Source organism: Plectropomus leopardus, chromosome 1, assembly GCF_026936395.1.
Source record: "Plectropomus leopardus strain MGB_pleo_1.0 chromosome 1, ASM2693639v1, whole genome shotgun sequence".
NCBI lineage: Eukaryota > Metazoa > Chordata > Actinopteri > Perciformes > Serranidae > Plectropomus > Plectropomus leopardus.
In genome coordinates, this window is record NC_142176.1 from 1211535 (window position 1) to 1231928 (window position 20394).

The 20394-nt window shown below is 41.2% G+C and overlaps 2 protein-coding genes across 2 annotated transcripts in view; one reads left to right on the forward strand and one right to left on the reverse strand.

Moving 5' to 3' along the window:
• The first annotated feature begins 149 nt into the window (after positions 1 to 149).
• Positions 150 to 7395, forward strand: tipin (timeless interacting protein). Its single transcript, XM_088076677.1, has 8 exons — positions 150 to 254; positions 2035 to 2170; positions 3055 to 3148; positions 3567 to 3642; positions 3780 to 3902; positions 4023 to 4080; positions 5635 to 5877; positions 6124 to 7395. Exons 2-8 carry the CDS (start codon positions 2047 to 2049, stop codon positions 6387 to 6389), a joined length of 984 nt encoding a protein of 327 aa, XP_087932803.1. The 5' UTR covers positions 150 to 254; positions 2035 to 2046; the 3' UTR covers positions 6390 to 7395.
• A 91-nt stretch (positions 7396 to 7486) lies between these two features.
• dis3l (DIS3 like exosome 3'-5' exoribonuclease) overlaps positions 7487 to 20394 on the reverse strand; it is a 22782-nt gene continuing 9874 nt past the window's right edge. Inside the window, exons 7-18 of the mRNA XM_088076627.1 lie at positions 19045 to 19224; positions 16651 to 16820; positions 15442 to 15603; positions 14611 to 14861; positions 12673 to 12765; positions 11487 to 11775; positions 10465 to 10700; positions 10234 to 10388; positions 9406 to 9584; positions 9173 to 9318; positions 8882 to 9053; positions 7487 to 8015 (exon numbers count right to left, since the gene is read on the reverse strand). Of these exons, the coding sequence (XP_087932753.1) occupies positions 7692 to 8015; positions 8882 to 9053; positions 9173 to 9318; positions 9406 to 9584; positions 10234 to 10388; positions 10465 to 10700; positions 11487 to 11775; positions 12673 to 12765; positions 14611 to 14861; positions 15442 to 15603; positions 16651 to 16820; positions 19045 to 19224 (2357 nt within the window). The 3' untranslated portion in view covers positions 7487 to 7691. The remainder of the gene's footprint in view (positions 8016 to 8881; positions 9054 to 9172; positions 9319 to 9405; positions 9585 to 10233; positions 10389 to 10464; positions 10701 to 11486; positions 11776 to 12672; positions 12766 to 14610; positions 14862 to 15441; positions 15604 to 16650; positions 16821 to 19044; positions 19225 to 20394) is intronic.

Consider the following 20394-nt stretch of genomic DNA (forward strand, 5'->3'; position numbering starts at 1 on the left):
TGTATGAAAATTGGATATTTTTTAAAGTGTATTTTCTCAATCATTCCACACAGTTATCAGTCTCGCGTGGGTCCATAGACTGTACAAAAAGATATGTAAAGAATATATATATATTATATTTAATGCATAGAGTCTTTTCTTGGGTCAGGCTAATAGCTGTCGGACTTTATTTTGAAAACAGAAGCGTGGTACCGGAAGTGTATGTAGTTAGCTTGATGCTGTTTGTAGTTCGCTCAGCGTGCAGCTCGTGACCGGTGAGACAGTTTTACAGTTAAAATGTGGTTTTATTGACACTGTTTGTAATGTGTTATCGTGTCCGGGAGTGTTGTGAGGTGACTCGTCGTGTCGCTGACGGCTGATTTCTGTTTTACACGTTTTTAATTTACTAAGAGTGTCTGAGCAGCGCGGTGCTAACAGTTAGCTTAGCGCGCGCTGTTTCCTCTCCTCTAAAACTATAAATTTTTACTCAGAAATAAAGTTTTTATTCGGCTGACAGTGAGACAGAGACACGAGCGTCCTGTCCACTGATCTGTCTGTCCCCTGCTGTCCGCTCTGTGAGACACCACGGTGGGACAGTGAGGACTGTCGGTTTGTAGCATTTAGGAGCCATGATGCTGATGATTGAGTTTACCGCCTTCTGCTGGAGCTGTGGACCGATATCTGTGTTTTCATGGCCGATACAGAGTCAGAGCTTACAGGGAGAGCGGGGATAGATATCGGGGGCCGATATTTTTTACTAACTCCTTCGGGACGCTTTAATATCACACACACACACACACACACACACACACGTGCTTTTCAAAACCAGGCTTTCAAAAAATATTACACATGAATAGTTTTTTTCTTTTATAGTTATGCTCTTTAATATTGCTAATTTTTTGGAATTTTAACCCTTTTAGTTCCAGGTGTTTGTTATGATGCTGCTATATTTTTAGATGAGAAAAAAAAGACATAAAAATTAATTATTTTTCACATGTATTTTGTTGTTGTTTTTAGCTGCTGACAGTCTGGGATCTGTCAGTGATCAGCAGCTACATTGACTGTGACAGGTCACCTAGTGGAAATAGCATGTATTTCCTCCATATGCCAAATATGGTCAAAATGACCTCATCAGGTGGAAAATAGCCAAAATGACAAATTCAGAGTCAAAAGCCCAGAATGACACCCAGAAATAATACAAGTCCTGTTTTTCTGCTCTGATGGCTGTGGGATCAAAAATGTCAGATCAGTCAGTTTACACCAGGCATGTCAAACTGGTCCACAGGGGGGCCGGTGTGGCTGCAGGTTTTTGTGCCAACCAACCAAGAGCACACAGTTTGACCAATCAACTGTCTGAAGATGGAGATCAGTTGATTAAATGAGTCAAGTCTGGTGTGCTGCTACTTGGTTGGAAACAAAACCTGCAGCCACACCGGCCCCCCTGTGGACCAGTTTGACATGCCTGGTTTACACTGAAATACACAATCAGGACAACATTTATGACATATGCATGACACAGACACTATTATTAAAAAAGAAAAGATGAATGAAAATGCCTAAAATGCACCAAATGTGTGTGAATGTGTGTGTGTTGGTGTTTTGCAGCGCAGCAGGCGTAGAGAAGACTTTTTTAAGTGAAAGGCAGTGTTAGGCCCTGCAGAATGAACAGTTTAGCTTCACTTTTAATGCACCTGAAGTTCTGCTGCTTCTCTCTGCTGCTACTGCGCTATAAATAACCCAACATGAGTATATTTTAATACTGCTCCTAATTAACAGTCCAGCTACATCCATTGATACTGTGGTGGGACAAATTACACTATGGCGGCCCGCCATAGTCTTGGTTATTAATGGGAAATACTGAATTTAAAAATCAAATTAATCATGTTAGATTTAGTCTGTTCCTTTTTTTCTTATTTGTACTAAAGTAAATTATATTCTCCTAGTATGAAAAACTGTTGGTTGTGTAATCAGATAAAGTTCAGTCAAATTCATATGAATGTAATAACGGTCTTCTAAAGATGATTGTGGCTGATCCAGGTTTTATTTTTCCTCCAGGAGATTCACACCATGGAGGATGGTCTGTTTGATATTCCTGACGACAACAGCATCGAGGATGAAACTTTCCCTCCCCTCCCTCCGCCTCACTCCCCGGGACAGGGGAGACAAGAGGATGGAGACCCTTTTGCAGATGGTGAGAAGCTGCATCCAGGATTTCATGGGCTGGTTTTGTGATTGTGCCTGATTTTTAATTTTTTTTAACTTAAATAGGTTCACATCATGATATGATGTATTTTCAGAGCCAATATTGGTGTAAAATAAGGCATATATATATATATATATATATATATATATATATATATATATATATATATATATATATATATATATATATATATATGTATATATATTTTTAAAGTCTTAGCTGGTCCAAAGTTTTCTTTGTCATACAAGTCAGAACTAGTCAGGACAAAACAGTAAGGTTGACGAGCATAAGACAGGCCGACCTGATTGCAAAGACAGTGATGGTCAGGAAGAATAGGTTACATTACAGATTAGGCAGACACAGACTCATTGTATATATATATATATATATATATATATATATATATATATATATATATTTATGGGCTGGCCAATGAAACGATAATGATATCCATCTCAAAATAAGTTTTCGTCGATTAAAATATGAGATATAGTCGATCAAAAGTCGATAGAACACATTCCAGCCATGTTTTGACAGACAACACGAACAGCCAATGATAATGAGAATAGCACCGCAGAGAACCAACTTGTGAACCAGCGAATAACTTTGACTGTAGAACAGCTGAGTGTTTGACAGCCACAGCATTTCATCATGGTGGATCAAACAACTGATGCAGTGCAGGGAGACAGACAAACAGAGCGCAGCTTCTCCTCAAAGCACCAAAGTGTCTGAAACAGGAAATAATTAAGTGACTACTGACAAGACAACAGACACTGATATTCTTTATTGAAAAACCGTCTCTGCTGAGTGTTTTCTGTTGTCAACACAGTGATGTTGACTTGTCCTATTGTCATGTCTTGTGGTTTATTCAGGGGACAACGAGGGCGATGTGTCCAAGCTGGCTGATGTTCCTGCTGCCAAGAGGAAAGGAGTGAAGAGGCCGCAGCCCAAACTGGACTCTCAGAGGTACTTCAGTGCTTTCACATCACAGCAGAAGATTTAAATGCAGAATTTAAAAAATCACAAAACTTGGAGTCGTCAGCTGACAGGAAGTTTTAACACCTGACTGCCTCAAACCATAATTAAAGTGTTCACTTTTACTTATTACTTGTTACAAATTGTTGAATTAAATTTCGAGCTCTAGTTGAAGTTTTTTAGGGTAATTTTTACTGTCACTGCAGCTTATTAGATATTGTGACAATCAGTAAATTATTTAACATTCACAATGAAAAAACAGCTACAGATTCAGTTATTATCACAAAAAAATATTATGTTGGAGTTAATTTTATGTTCCATCATAACATGAAACCTTAAATCTACTCTGATCAATATTTATAGTAAAGGATGAAATGAAATAAGTATTTGTCCCTTTTTTTTTCTTCAGGCTGATCTCAGACAGAGGACTTCCAGCTCTGCGGACTCTGTTTGATGACGTCCATTTCAAAGGCAAAGGACACGAAGTAAGAGCCGGAGGCAGACAAGTGATGACGGCAAAACACAGCAGACAACTGCAGAGGAGTTCACATCTGTACTTTATCGTGTTAAATATATTTAGCCAGCGTTTTCATGGTGTTTGTGTGTTTTTGTGTTAAACCAGGTGTCAGACCTGCGGCTGCTGATGCAGAAGATGGAGAACTGGGCCCACAGGCTTTACCCCAAACTGCAGTTTGAAGACTTTATTGACAGAGTGGAAAAGCTTGGCAACAAGAAGGAGGTGCAGGTGGGAGGAAGATGCTGCTGCTGCTGCTGCTGCTGCTGCTGCTGTTGCTGCTGCCGAAGGACATGAGCTCATATTTAGTAGTGCAGAGTTTGCATTGATTTGTGTTTTTTCCTGCTGCAGACGTGTCTCAAACGGATCAGGCTGGACATGCCGCTGACACACGAAGACTTTGTCGGTGGTAAGAGACAAAAACACACAGACAGGGATTCAAGCTGCATTCAGAACTGATCTGAAACATGAAAGATTTATAACAAAATTGGCAGAAATCAATATGAAAATGTGCCAGTTGCTGTTAAATTGTACTTTTGATGCATGAAAACTGTCACCTGCTGCACCAGCCAAACTTTTCGAGGTGGTGACTTTTGGTTTTGTCAGTTTTATTCTGTGCAGTCGATGATTTGTGTTTGTATTCAAACCTCTCGAGCAAAAGAAGTCAGTTTTAAAAATGCTTTTTCCCATACTATATAGTTGCATATTTCTGTTCAAACTCAAGTTGTAGCAAGTCGAAACTGAGCTGACCCGAACCCGACAGGTTTTCTGTTTTTTATGTCCAAACCTACATGAGCCCAGACACTTAGTTTCGGCCAAAGCAGTGAATATTTACCACGTGAAAACAGCTTATTCATGTGTTGTTTTGTAAATAGTAAACCCCAGCAATGAACAGGAAGTAGACCGACACAAACAGTTGTTTATTTTGACTCTACATTTTCACTTAAAAGATCTTTAAACGCCTGACCCGTCAGGTTCGGCTCGCTTATCAACGCTCTGATGTGGCGGCATGCTGAACCCAGGAGGCTGTCTCAGGAAGGTTTGTTAATGTGACGTACAGAGAGAAGTGCAGAGACAAACCTCAACCCCCCCCCAAATCAGTGCATAGTAAAAATGTTTTTTTCTGCTGTTAATTGCTTTGTGAGCTAGACCCCCACTGAGCCACTTCTCCTCTGGTGATAACAGCCCAGTAACCATGGCGATGGATGTTCAAAACATCAGCAGCTTTATTTCTATTGCAGCCTCCGCACTAGCCGTCATTATTTCCAATCCAAGGCCACGTAGGCGTGTTATGGAGCCATGATGGAAAGACGAGCCCCTTATACGTGGGAGCGGACACATATGAGGGATTTCTGGGAGATGTAGTCCACGATTTCACAGAGGAATTGTGGGTTTCTCAGAGTTATGTGATGCAATAACAGCTCTTGTAGCTCCTGCTGCATCATGAGGGAGCCAGTTCCTGTGACCTCACAGCATCATGTGACCTCACAGCATCATTTGACCTAGAAAATGGGAAAACATATCTCCATTGCAGTTTTGTGAAATATGGCTTTTTTTTTGAATCGCCTGAAATACAACCTCATACCGGCGTGTGTTTCTGTTAGGTGTATTTTATATTCCCAGTTTCAGTTTGAGCAGTTTGAGGGTTAATGGAAACCTGCCTGGTGTCACATTCACACACTGGTGGCTGAGGCTGCTGTACAGGGTGCCAGCTACTGCTCAGTTAAACACACACATTCACACACACACACACACACACGCTGATGGACAGCCATGGGGAGCTATTTGGGGTTCAGCACTTTGCCCGATGATACTTTGACATGCAGACCGGAGGATTGGGGTTCGATGACCTGCTTTACCTCCTGAGCCACAGCTGCCCCAAAAATAAGAATTGCATGAATTGCATGACATGTTAAAATTCACACTCTAAATCCTCGCCTCTGCCAAAATGTGTCTCGTTCAGGTGAAGAAGAAGCTGCTCCTGAATCGCACGTCTTTGGAGATCCAGATCCGTTTAATGAAGTGAGCTTCAATAACCTGCAAGCGCCCATCCACTCCACGCCGGCTCCAGCTGCCCCGCCTGCTCCCTCCTCACCAGCCTACTCCCCACCTGCCCCCTCCCTGACCGAGGAGCAGCGAATGCGCATGGAGCTGAACAGACAGCGCGCCCTGGAGAGGAGGCTCGCCCGCCAGCAGCAGCAAACAGGTGAGAGGAACGTCAGCAGTTCATTTGTCCTGAAATCTATCAGACATTTGAAACACAGTAAGAAAAATAAAATAAGTAATAATATTCAGAAGAAAGATCTACATCAGTCACTGCACCACGATCCAACCAATCAGTGTTTTTAAAAATATTTTATTTTACTCTTCAAAACCTGGAGCGACATCACTTTCAAAATGCAGCAAACAGTCCCTTAAGGGTTAATGACGTCTCTGTGTATGATTCTTGCAGATCCCTCAGACTCTCAGACTGTTGACTCGTCAGCAGATGAACCCCGATCCGTCTCCTCTGCAAACGTCGTCAGCGAGTCGAAAGATCAGGACGAGGAGGTGCAGGATTTCGTCCTGGAGCCAGAGAGCGCCAGCACGCAGCAGCCCAGTACGCCTCCTCACACAGACTCCAAGCCTCCTGCAGAACCTCCTCAGGGTGAGGAGGAGGAGGAAACCAGCCTCAACGCCATCCATCAACCCAGCAGCCAGCGTGAGGACGCAGACTAAAGCTCAGGTGCAGCACACACACTGTGTAGGAGCTGAAAACTGCGCGGACACGTTGTCTTTAGTTTGCAGAGAGAAACTTTATTCAGATTCAGGTTTCCCCTCGATCCGGTCTGAAATCTATAACGAGGCGCTGATCCCACGTCTGCTGTGCTGGTTTGCTGTCAGCAGCATTTAGTGGAAGTGAATTTTTCAGATTTTCCTCCGTTTATTTGCAGGATGTAGTTTGACTGTCTGAAAGCAGCACATGCGACTGATAATCTGTGCAATAAATCCTGTTCCTCTGGCTCCTCCCACTGTTCATGATGACATTTACAAGAATCTACAGCGCCCGAACAGAAACACCAGCCAGAGCCAGGAGGAGTCTCTAAAGCCTCATTCCCACTGTACAAACCCCCCAAAACATCCACTAACATCTGGGTTTTTAATGCAGTGAGAACGCGTACAATCTGCATTCACACGCAGGTCAAACGACTCTGCAGCAGGCGCGGGTTTTTATCGCCTCTGGCTCCTTTACATTTTTACACAAAACCAAAACAGCAACAATCAAAAGAGGCGTGACAATAACACGTGTCAGCAGCGGTTTCTACTCCGCTCGCTGCTCGTCTTTGCCGTGTACGCTGTCGACTCTACCTTAAAAACTCCTCCTGGTTGTGACTGTATTTTTTGTGCAGGTGTGATGGATTCACCAGATTATCTTTCTCATGTGCTGCCAGCAGGATGTAGTGACAGTTTTGGCAAATATGACAAAGTTATTTTTTATGAAAGTTTTCAGCTGTGGCCTAAATGTCAAGAACTACAAACATGTGGAAGAATGTGTTGGTGTTCATGTGGGAACCTGATAAATGCAGCGTGAGAGGTCACTGCAGTGACACTAAAACCTTTCTGAAAGTCTTTTCTGGAGCTTAAACCGAAGAACCTTCAGGAAAAACGTTGAGCTGTGCTTTAGCTTAGTGTCCTTATAGTTTTTTTCAAATGCTAAATAATAAACATTTCCTTGAAAATTGAACCTTTTCAGTCTATCAGATCATCTGTGATCTAATCTTTAAATTCAGCATCGGATAAACAGCCTCAAGATGACTGAAATGATAAAAAAAGAGCAGGTTTAATGAAATTTATTCATTCATTTAATAATCACAAAACTTCTGTACACTTTAAAGAATTTGTCTTTTAAATGATTAAAAAAAAGAAAATTACAAATCTGCTGTCATGATTCGACGATGATTGTCCTGATGAAATATCGGCAGTCATATTTATAAACGCAGCGGCCTCCCGTGAGTCCAGCTGATCTGTGTTTCGGCGTCTCTAAGCGGTCGTGGCGCAGAGCCGAGCCGTCAGCTCGGCGTCGAGCAGAGCGAGCTCCCTCACCTCCTCCAGCAGGGAGTACAGGTTGGGAGTCTTACTCTGACAGAACTCCCTCTCCTCTCTGGAGAGTTTGGGCCGCCGCGCCGCCGCGTCCTGCGCCTGCTGGGACGCCTCTTCGGCCAGACGCACCACCTCCTGCACCAGCTGGCTGCGGCCCTGCGAGTGCGGCCGCTGCGGCTCTGCGCCGAGGTGGGGCTTGTTGCCGATGACCTCCAGGTTCAGCGTGTCGGCGTGGCAGTGAGTGGAGCGCACGGAGATACGAACCTGTGGAGAGCAGAGGACCAAACGTCAAACGAGTTCAGTCATGAAAAACCTGGAAGAGTCCTGGAATTTGCAACGTTTTCTGAAAACTATACCCTGAAAGTTTTGGAAAAGTCATGGAGTTTTGTTTCACAAACAAAGGGCTGTCTGAAAGCTGAAAATCCAACAATAATTTCTGTTTACTGTTTTTGGCTGTGATGAGTGGTGTAAATTTTGGTGATTTTTAAAGAAAATGCATTTGGAAGGCATGTTTGTGCAAAGCTTTTTCTTTGCACAAAAAATTCTGAAAAAAAAGTTTTCTTCCATAATTTAAAAAAATGGTCAGTTTTCTTTAAAAATCACTACATTAAAAACAATTGCTCAAATGTTTTATTTAAAAAGTGCAAACTTTTTTTATAAGAATGCATGCCTTCGAACGTTTTTTTTTTTTTTTTTAAAGTCAACAGTTAAATCAAAACAAAATACAACAATTTGCAGTTGTTACAGTTCTTCCCCTAAAGCTTAAATAAAAACCAGATCTCCCTCCACAGTGCTTAAATATTATTAGACATGCCTTCCTCTCCCCTCTCATAAATAACGGACAGTCCCTAAATTATATTTAAATATTCAGGTCTAATCCTGTTCTGAGATAACTTTAAAAAACACAACTATACTATTGTAATGAAAAAGAACCAATAAGGCGTATCGATGGTTGTTCATAAGAATGTATGGTCTGTAAAATTTGCCCAAAAGTCCTTGAAAGCTATAATTAAAAATGTTAGTGACTCCTGCTAAACTTTCTCAGTGTTATCAGTAAAATAACAAAATAAAAGCGGGTAGAGCAAAAATCAACAGAGATGAATGTTGGAGAAACGTGTCGTGTGACTCACAGTGATGTGGTCGAAGAGTCTGAAGGTGGAGGAGCCGCAGCTGGAGGTGGTGATGATGTGGTCCGAGTGTCGTTTCACGGAGCCGCTCTGCCACTCACAGACGCCATCCGGTCCCGCAGACGCCACCTGACCCTCCCGGTTCTTCAGGTACACCGGCCCTTTAACTCCGTACCTGCAGAGGGAGAGCAGCTGGAGTCAGCACTGACGGACAAAGATTTTATTACAGCGTCGACTCATCAGGTGGACGACCTGTGACAGGACGCCGAAATACTCGGGACACGAGTCTCTTACTCTGGGACAAACACCAGCACGCCGTTGTCTCTGATGGAGTAGATGACGGCGTCCGCCACACAGCGCTGGTCTGTCTGAGGGTCTCGCTCTTTGAAGTAGAGACACTGAAACAACTCTGTGGACAATTTCTGGGCCCGCTGGGCTGCCTGCAGAGGTCACACAGAGGTCACAGAGGGGTCAGAGGTCACACAGAGGTCAGAGGAGTAAGAAGTGGACCAGCAACCAGCACCGACCCTGTTCTTGTTGTTGATATGAAGAGCCGTTTCTTCCAGGTCTTTGTTACTGGATACAGCTCTCTCAGGCTCCGCCCCCGTGTCCATGGCGATGGCAGCGGTGAGAAGGCGGTGCACCACCATGTCGGCATAGCGACGGATGGGTGACGTGAAGTGAGTGTACCGATCCAGAGCGAGACCTGAGAAACACAACAAGCAGTTAGTTTTCATCTCTCATCAGAAATCTGACTTTTCCAGTCGTGTTTTTACTGACTGTTCATTTTATTTTTAAAGCTTTTTTTGAGAATTATTTTTATTATTTTTATCCCCTCCCTTCCAAGATCAATATGCACAGATACATGTGCATTTAATTAGCAAACACTCGACAAAATACTATCTGAAATAGACTGTACATCAGTGATACTCAACGTATGGCCTCCAAGCCAAATGTGGCCCCTGATAGGCTGCCAGGCGGCCCCCAAAGCATTTTCTAATTCACAATAAAATATGAGAAATGTCCTAAAATCCTTAAAACGTCCTCAAATCCAGGAAATGTCCTAAAAATCTAAGAAAAGTCCTAAAACCCTGAAATGTCCTAAAATCTGAGGAAGGTCCTGGAATCTTAGAATCATCCTAAAAATGTCCCAAAATCCAAGAAACCTCCTAAAATATGAGAAACGTGTGAAAATCCCAGAAATGTTTGGGGCCGCTGCGACTGGCCCCTGGACTCCTGTCATTACAAAAGTGGCCCCCACTCAGAGCCGGCCGAGCGTCGCTGTGCTGGAGCGTATTTTTGTCTTAATCGCCACAAACAAATAACGTGATAATTAAACGAATGAAATACTGAACCGTAGTGGTAGTACTGGTCTTGGGACTGGAGACCAGTGGAGAAGTACAGAGCCTGAGACATGGCGGTCGTGGCCATCATCCTCAGCAGCCTGTTGACCAGCGGGTCCCGGGGGTCCACGGCGCGGTCCAGAGAGTCGGCCAGAGCCTTGTTGGTCCTGCAGGGACGACACGTGTCAATACGACCGTTTAATTGACCAGCGGAGAGCGAACGCTCCGCCTCCTCTCCATCACCTGGTGTCGATGGCGAACCCGCCCGCGGCGGCGCTCTCCACCAGCTGGCTGAAGAACTCCTGGCGTGGCGGCGGGTGGCGCCTCAGCAGGGCCTGATGGGGGAAACTCTCCTGGATCTTGCGCGCCACCCAGTGGTTGGCGTAAATCATGCACTCGGCCACGGTCTCGTGGACCTCCAGAGGCTGGCGGGGGACCAGAGCCGTGATGTTCCTGTCCTCGTCCAGCTGGGCTCGGACCTGAGGACGGACGCGCCAACAGATTGATAATCAGGAAAAGACTTTGTCCTCAGAACCCGACAGGTCCGACCTTTGATAAAAACGTCCTCTGATACGTTAAAAAATCCTCCAGACGAGGGGGCGCTCAAAAGTGTCCAGCAACCTTTTATACCTTTAAAGACAATGGACACCACCGAATGGACCCCATATTATGTCTACCTTACATTTTCATTTATGAGTTTTATTTTTTATGTATCATTATTCAAATTTTGTGCTGATTCTTGAATGTTTTTTTTTTTTCATTTTTATTGTCTATTGCACTTTTTAATTTTTATAATCTGTTATGTCTGTTGCACTTTTTAAATGTATTTTTCATTTGTTTTGTCTTTTGCACTTTATTAAATTTGTTGTCTTCCTTTTTATTGTCTATTGTACTTTGTGTATTGTACAGTGTGGGTGTTAAGGGGGGGCGGGCAGAATTTTTTGTCTAATTATTTTTTTTAATCTTCATTCTTTCTTGTCTATGACACTTTTTAAATTTATTATTTTTTATCATTTGTTTTGTCTATTGCACTTTTTACAATTATTTTTCATTTATTTTGTCTGTTGGACTATTTTAATTATTATTATACTTTCCTGTTAAGTATATATATATATATATATATATATATATATATATATATATATATATATATATATATATATATCTGTTTGTGTGTATTATACACTAAAATCTTTTTGTTGGTGAAGTGCTCCATATTAAAAAAAATAATTAAATAAATAAATAAAATTAGAAACCCGCCGCACCTCCACGCCCTCCAGCTCCAGCGCGCCCCCTCGGTCCCGCTGCGCCCGCAGGTGTCTGGCCACGTGCGTCAGCAGCTCCAGTGCCTGCGTGAGCTCCGCCAGCTTCCGGTCCTTCTCCTCCGGGTCCAGCTCCTGCAGCTCCGGCACCTCCGCCGGCTCTCTGCTCAGGAGCGCCTGCGCCAGCTCGTAGTGCAGCTGGTAGGAGGAGCGGATCAGCGTGCGGCCGAACCACACCTTGTTGACCGCGAGACTCTGCGCGTCCAGCTCCCACATCACGCTCATCGCGAACCTGAGAGACAGAGACGATTAACCCCTTAGAGCCTGATAATACAATACTAATATAATAACACACAGAGGTGTTAGTAAATAACAGTAATAGAATAGAATAATATTACACACACTCACACTGCTCTCTGCACAGGACGCGCTTTTCAAAATCAGGCTTTCAAAAGTCATTGAGTTATTTTTTTAACCAACATCCTAACAACAAATATCAGAATAAAAACCTTTTTTTTGCCATGATGCCATCATGTTTTTAGATGAAAAATCACAAAAAATGAATTATTTTCAATATACTTCACAAGTATTTTGTATTATTATTGCAGCCTGGGAAATGTCAGCGATCAGCAGCAACATTTTTGATTATTTTTGTTCAGTGTTAAATACTCAAACTCATATCACTCTGCACACATGTACTTTTCTAAATCAGGCTTTAGAAAAATATTTTACATAAATATGATTTTCTGTTTCATCAGTCTTAATCAGAAATATGAAATATTCATTAATTTTCAGAATTTTAACCCTTTAAATGCAATGATTTTGTCATGATACCATTATGTTTTTGGATGAAAAAAAAAGAATTATTTCCAATATACCACATACTAAGATTTTTTTGTGATTATCACAAGCTGGGATATGTCAATGATTTGCAGCAATATTGATTTTTATTTTTATTACTTTTTATTTAAATATTTACAGTTAGACCGGTCTGTGCACACAATGCAATTTTTAAAATCAGGCTATAAAAAAAAAATATACATTAATATTATTTTTTACACTCATTCAGTTATTTTTTTAACCAACATCAGTCTGAATCCTAATTATCAAATATTTATTCATTTTCAGGATTTAAATGTGTGCTGATAAACCCTCAGTAAATATCCTGCAGAGACGAGGAGTTACAAACCTGTCGACTCCTCCCAGCAGGGAGCAGAGGTCCGCGCTGAGGACGGCGGGCAGCATGTCGTACCTGCGGTCGGCCAGGTAGTACGTCGTAGATCTGAGACACAGAAGAAGAAGTCAGACGACCTTTGCATGTCTTTAAAAAGAAACACTGAAAAAACCCACATTTCTTCAAATCTGAAACTAAATATAGTGTATTTTTTCCATCTTCACTGTTTTTATGACTAAAGCTGCTTACAGTTCGTCAGTAATTATTGATAATGCTGTGGAATTAATAAGTCATATTTTCTCATACATAAATAAATAGAAAAAGGAATGTGAAGAATTTTTAACACTAAATAAAAAAAAAATCTAAAACTCTAAAATGATCAGAAATAAACTTTCATGGGTGCATAAAACACAAGAGCATCAAATATGAAGGAAACAGACATAAAAGCACATAAAGAGAACAAAATAATACCACTGCATCAAATAAAATAAAATAAAATGTAAAGTAGCCTCTGAGGTTTTCGAAGGGTTAAACCAGTCTGGAGCTGCTGTCTGGTCGTCAGAGCCGATAAAAGATGAGAAATAAACTGCAGAGAAAAAACGTTCAGATCTCTGATGTGATCGATGATCTCGAACTGAAAAAAGAAGCCGATGAACTTCGGGCCGAACGGAGGAAAATATTTTCTGTTTCATGTTTGTCAGAAACTTCGCAGCTGATTTTCAGACGGGTGATCGCCGTTTATGTTGCGGAGACGGTTAACGGACCAGCAGAAATCATCTGAGTGGATGAGAGCAGGATGATAAAATTAGGTTTGAGAGAATATCGGCAGCGATAACTGCAGACCGACGGCCCAGATTATCGGCCTGGCCGATTATTGGGCCGATATTCGGCATTATCTGAATCAGCATTTTATTTTAACCCTTTGAAACTTGAGCAAATTGGCTTGATTCCTTTCAAAAGGCATGAGAGGAATACGGCAAAAAGCAACTGAACAAAAAGTGGCCAAAACAATTAGCAAAGTTACCATAAATTATCTGAAAATAATCAACAAAAAAGTAAAAAACACAAAAAAGATATTAAGAAAGTGCTGAGAAAGTTAAGAAAATATATTTCAAAAAGTTTTATTATGTAATATAACTGTAAATATATAATTTTTAGATTTATAAATGATTTTTTCTGATATTTGGAGTAGATTTCTTTCCAGGTTGGTCTTTGCTTTTTTTTTTTTACATTTTTCAAAATAATTTAAACAAATGTCCTCAGGTTTCTGAGATTTAGACGCTTGTGAAAAGAGTCCACAACAGATGACGACCCAGGCGTTTAAGGGTTAATGACCAGCGGTAAAATTTATTAATAAAAAAGTGCAAAGAAAGTCACAACATGGGAGGAACTTTTACTTTTTAAAATGTCAGGGAACTATTTTTCATTGATCCATTTTATATGTAAATTTTTAACTTTCTAAAATAATTTCATATTTGTTTTTTTCTCCGCGTTGAGCGACCGTGAAGTGACTGATAGTTTCGTGGGAGCCTCGCTCCTTAATCAAATCAAAAGCAAAAAAAGGAACTTGTTTTATATGATGATGAGCGTTTTAATTTTTATTTAACATTTGCTAAAGGCGTTTTAAATAAAGTTTTGTGTTGTTTGTTATATTTCAAACTCGAGATTCTGACAGAAAGATTTCGGTTTTTATTGTAAATGGATATCTGTTCCAAATATCTTATTGGTCCCCTGAACTAATAATCCGTCTCATCGGTCGACTCCTGCTGTGTTGTTGGTCAGTTTGAACTTTTAAGACTTTTTTCTCTTTTTGAAGTCTGCTGTCCTTCAGAGAAACCGCTGATTCGGCGGCGCTCTCCTCGCTCTGACTCGCTGTTTCTGCTTCCTCTCACAGAAATCACACAGTGACCTTCTGACCTGCAAACATCGTCCGCGACCCTCCCGTCTCCTCACCTGCTGCGCGCCTCCAGGTCGGTGAGCGAGCCCTCCCTGACGAAGTGTGTGACGTCCGCGATGTGAACTCCGAGCTCCAGCAGCGTCCCGCCGCCGAGGCTGCGCACCGACAGCGTGTCGTCCACGTCCTCGCAGCCCCGCGGGTCGATGCTGAACACCAGGTGAGTGTCTCTGAGGTCCCGCCGCGCCGCCACCTCAGCCGGATCCACCGTCCATGGCTTCTCCGGAGAGTTGACAGGCATCTCTCTCAGCTGAGGACACACGCACACACACGCGCACACACACACACACACACACACACACACACACACACACACACACACACACACACACACACTGATCAATATTTTACACGTTTCAGTGGCTGTTCAGTTTTACATATTTCTTTTATTCCTTCATATTTTCTATTGATGCAGGCTGGAGAACACGTGTGTGTGTGCGTGTATGTGTGTACGTGTGTGTGTGCGTGTACGTGTGTGTGTGCGTGTGCGTATGTGTGTACGTGTGTGTGTGCGTGTATCAGAGTCAGTGGGTGACCCAGGATTTGTTGACGAGCTGCAGTCAGATGAAACTGTGTTTGAGGCGAGAGGTTTTGTTCCTGACGGACTGCAGTCTCCAGCCTGAGGGGGTAGGGACTCAAAGGGTCTGAGTCCGGGGTTGGGAGGGGGGTCGGCGTGCCTCAGGGTCCTGCAGGCGTGCACGCCAACCTGCATTTTTATGTTGGAAGTTGTTTGATTCGGCTTGTTGTGGAGTTTTTCTCCCTCAAAGTGGATAAAAAAATCATGGTTAAATTCAGCGTTTGTGTGACGTGATTGTGACGTCCGGTCTGACCTGCGCGTCAGAGAAGGGGGGCACGTGGATGCAGTTCTCGATCAGGATGGTCTGGACTTCCGTCTCCAGCTCTCCGGCGCGACCCAGCACTCGCACGCTGTGACCGTTGGGATAGAGCGATGTGCTCTCCCATGAGTCAATGCGCACCATCACTCTGTGGTCCTGAGGAGACAGACAGAGAGACACGGGGACAAAAGTTAGACTGAGAGGACGCTGTCCAACATCTCAGACACGTCAAATCTAATGCAGTCCCTCAGATACCTTCATGAGACAGAATTGTACTTTTACTCTCTCCTTTTTTATCCCAAAAAGGAATGCTTCATGCAAAAATCATGCTCTTACCAATCATTCATTATTTATATTTTAACCCTTTGAAATCTGAGAAAATTGGTTGATTTCTTTCAAAGACATGAAAGAAGGCAACGAGCAAAAAACCCCAAAAAGGCCCAAAAAGTAATTGAGTAAAAATATTACAAACATATTACCTGAATATTAGTTCAAACAAAACAAAAAACATAGAGACAAAGAAATCTAAAGAAGTCTTTAAACACTTGAAAAGTGCTACAAAATTCATCATTTTATATATGTAGTTTTGATCATTAGAAATTTAATTACCTCTATATGCAGTTGGAGTAAATATTTTATATTAACATAAAATATTAATATAATTTTATATATAATATTATATAATTATAATATAATATTTAATTTAATTAAACTGTTGAGACACTGTTTGGTCATATTTTGCACCTTGTGCATCTTTTCTTATATAATATAATATAATATAATATAATATAATATAATATAATATAATATAATATAATATTATATTATATTATATTATATTAAACTTTTCCCTTTTAAAATTTTTTCTCTAGAAATTTTTCCAGAGCTTTAAAAAAAAATCTAAATTTACTATTTCTTTGCAATTTGTGGAATGTTGTTGTTGATTACTTTTTCTCCTAAAATACTTTGAGTTCAGAGGTTTAAATACTTGTAAAAGTCGTCTGAAAGCAGCATAAGAGAAGTGACTTAGCTGCAGGTTTCAAAGGGTTAAGATTTGACCCTCAGTGACCCTGATGACAGTTCACAGAAACACTGAAGTAAACAAAGATGAAAAGTGATAAAAAACGTTCAGAGTCAGATTAATCTTGGTGAGTTTCTGCTGGTAAATAAATCATCAGTGTGGCGAGCGCGAGCGCGTCGGACCTGCAGAGCGTCGGCCTGCTGCGTGCTGATGCGGATCTTGGGGATGCGGTGGTCCCAGGGGACGGCCAGGATGCGCTGAGAGTTCCTGCTCTGGGACTGCGGCCCCTCCCTCAGAGGAAACGTCACCACGTAGTCTCTCCAGTTCCTCTGCAGGATCCCAACGACTCGGTCTGTCGATTTAATGTCACACATCAGCGCAGAGCTACAGAGCTCACACACGTTTTCAGTGACAACGCTTGCAAAATTTTCCAGGACTTTTCAAGGACCCCAATTTTTCCCCATTCTTTTTCTTGCTTTATATATATATATATATATATATATATATATATATATATATATATATATGTGTATATATATATATATATATATAGTTATGTGTATATATATATTTATATATATATATATATATATGTGTGTGTGTATATATATATATATATATATATATATATGTGTGTGTGTATATATATATATATATATGTATATATATATATATATATATATATATATATATATATGTATATATATATATATAACCTGCCTGATCTGTAATGTAACCTATTCTCTCTGTCCATCACTGTCTTTGTAATCAGGTCGGCCTGTCTTATACTCGTCTTGTACTCGTCTTGTACTCGTCTTGTACTCGTCTTGTACTCGTCTTGTACTCGTCTTGTACCCGTCTTTTACTCGTCTTGTACTCGTCTTGTACTCGTCAGCCTTTCTGTTTCGTCCTGACTGGTTCTGACTTGTACGACAAAGAAAACTTTGGACCAGCTAAGATTTTTTTCATTATTTTTATATATAAAAAAGAAGGAAAATATAAAAACATGCAAACCAACACATTTCCATGATATTTTCCAAAACTTGCAATGATTTCTACTAGTTCAATTACTTTTCCAGTCCTGGAAAATGTGATTTGCCGTGATTTTCCCAGGTTTTCCATGACCGTGGGAAAGCTAAATTCATTATGGGTTAAAGCCCTTTTTTTGGCAAGCCCTTGAATGCATCACCTGACCTGGAATCCCAGGATCCTCTCGTTACAGGCAGCTGTGTTTAATTAGTAGAGCAGAGGGGACACAGAGAGGACGCAGAGGGGACGCAGAGGGGACGCAGAGGGGACACAGAGGGGACGCAGAGGGGACACAGAGAGGACACAGAGGGGACGCAGAGGGGACGCAGAGGGGACGCAGATGAATTATGTGATGAATTCGTTTTTTGCTGATTGTTGATTTGAACTTTTTTTGTAGAGGCGCGTTTATTTTGTTTGTTTGTTTGACGCGACAGTCGGATAAATCAGTGCAGCTCTCCTCACATGCTGCCAATCAGCTGACCTCCGATCAGCCAGCAAACGGTGAGTAAAAGCAAACAGCGAATTCTCCGGAGAGCGTCTGTCTCCGGTTTATTGAAGAGCTGCTGTGAGTTCGAGAGTCGAAGTCAGAGGCTTTTTCTGCTTTACAGTGTTTAGCAAAGAGACATCTGCCAATATTACTGCTTAAAAGAGTGAATATTTTTCTCCAAATGAATCTGAACAGTATAATGTATGGAGCATAAATATCCCAAAGGTAACGTTAACCCTTTAGAGACTGTTTGTCTCATTTTAGTCTCTTTTCTTCTTCCTGTTGTGATAACTGTGTGTGTGTTGATGCATGTGTCCTAAATGTAGTCCAGATTGTGTATTTGAGTGTAATCAGTGAATTTGCAGCTCAGCTCCTACAATAAGTCTAAAATACACTGTGGAAACTAAATAGTTACATTCAGACTGTTCAGGTCCAAAAATGCTCCATTGAAACCCATTCAAACTGACATTTTTGATCCCACAGCCATCAGAGCAGAAAAACAGGACTTGTATTATTTCTGGGTGTCATTCTGGGCTTTTGACTCTGAATTTGTCATTTTGACTATTTTCCACCTGATGAGGTCATTTTGACCATATTTGGCATATGGAGGAAATACATGCTATTTCCACTAGGTGACCTGTCACAGTCAATGTAGCTGCTGATCACTGACATATCCCAGACTGTCAGCAGCTACACTCACACACTGACATATCCCAGACTGTCAGCAGCTACACTCACACACTGACATATCCCAGACTGTCAGCAGCTACACTCACACACTGACATATCCCAGACTGTCAGCAGCTACACTCACACACTGACATATCCCAGACTGTCAGCAGCTACACTCACACACTGACATATCCCAGACTGTCAGCAGCTACACTCACACACTGACATATCCCAGACTGTCAGCAGCTACATCATTTAATTTAAAAATAATGTTTTTTTCGTTATGGCTCAACTTTTCTGTAAATTCTAGTAAAGTTTAGTTTTAGGTTTCGTTTTTGAGACATTTGGACATCAGCAGCAGAGACAAAGCGTGTAGAGACGCTCTCACCTGTGGGCATGGGTTTACTGTCGCTATCCTCCGCGCTCCTGTCCTCCCCCTGACCCTCCGTCAGCGCCGTGCCCTTCCCTCTCCATTCGCTCTTTGGCAGCAGCTCCACGACGACCACGTCGCCGTGCACGGCTCGGTTACGGTGCTTACCGCCGCACACCAGCACGCCACAGCTCAGATCTGATGAGACGGACAGAGACGGCGTCAAACACAGCAGATCAGCAGACACGTCTGCAGTGTCCTCAGAGCTGTGCGTTTGTTGTGGTGTTTTTGTGTTTGTTGTTGCATTGTTGTGTTTGTTGTTGTGTAGTTTGTGTTTATTGTGTAGTTTGTGTTTGTTGTTGTGTTTATTGTGTTGTTTGTGTTTGTTGTTGTGTTTATTGTGTTGTTTGTGTTTGTTGTTGTGTTTATTGTGTTGTTTGCATTTGTTGTTTGTGTTTGTTGTGTATTTTGTGTTTGTTGTGTAGTTTGTGTTTGTTGTTGTGTTGTTTGTGTTTATTGTGTAGTTTGTGTTTGTTGTGTTGTTTGTGTTTGTTGTGTAGTTTGTTTGTTGTTGTCTTTGATGTTGTGTTTGTTGTGTTGTTTGTGTAGTTTGTTTGTTGTTGTGTTTATTGTGTAGTTTGTGTTTGTTGTGTAGTTTGTGTTTGTTGTGTAGTTTGTTTGTTGTTGTGTAGTTTGTGTTTATTGTGTAGTTTGTGTTTGTTGTTGTGTAGTTTGTGTTTATTGTGTAGTTTGTGTTTGTTGTGTTGTTTGTGTTTGTTGTTGGGTAGTTTGTGTTTGTTGTGTTGTTTGTGTTTGTTGTGTTGTTTGTGTAGTTTGTGTTTGTTGTGTTGTTTGTGTTTATTGTGTAGTTTGTGTTTGTTGTGTAGTTTGTTTGTTGTGTTGTTTGTGTTTGTTGTGTTGTTTGTGTTTGATGTTGTGTTTGTTGTGTAGTTTGTGTTTATTGTGTTGTTTGTGTTTGTTGTGTTTGATGTGTGTTGTTTGTGTTTATTGTGTAGTTTGTGTTTGTTGTTGTGTTTGATGTTGTGTTTGTTGTGTTGTTTGTGTTTATTGTGTAGTTTGTGTTTGTTGTTGTGTAGTTTGTTTGTGTTTGATGTTGTGTTTGTTGTGTAGTTTGTGTTTGTTGTTGTGTTTATTGTGTAGTTTGTGTTTGTTGTGTAGTTTGTGTTTGTTGTTGTGTTTATTGTGTAGTTTGTGTTTGTTGTTGTGTTTGATGTTGTGTTTATTGTGTAGTTTGTGTTTGTTGTGTAGTTTGATGTTGTGTTTATTGTGTAGTTTGTGTTTGTTGTGTAGTTTGTGTTTGTTGTTGTGTTTGATGTTGTGTTTATTGTGTAGTTTGTGTTTGTTGTG

Coding starts and splice junctions, on each gene's coding strand:
- tipin (XM_088076677.1), top strand. CDS start 2,047: ATGGAGGATGGTCTGTTTGATATTCCTGACGACAACAGCATCGAGGAT. Junction 2,171..3,054: donor TGGAGACCCTTTTGCAGATG/GTGAGAAGCTGC, acceptor TGGTTTATTCAG/GGGACAACGAGGGCGATGTG. Junction 3,149..3,566: donor CCCAAACTGGACTCTCAGAG/GTACTTCAGTGC, acceptor TTTTTTCTTCAG/GCTGATCTCAGACAGAGGAC.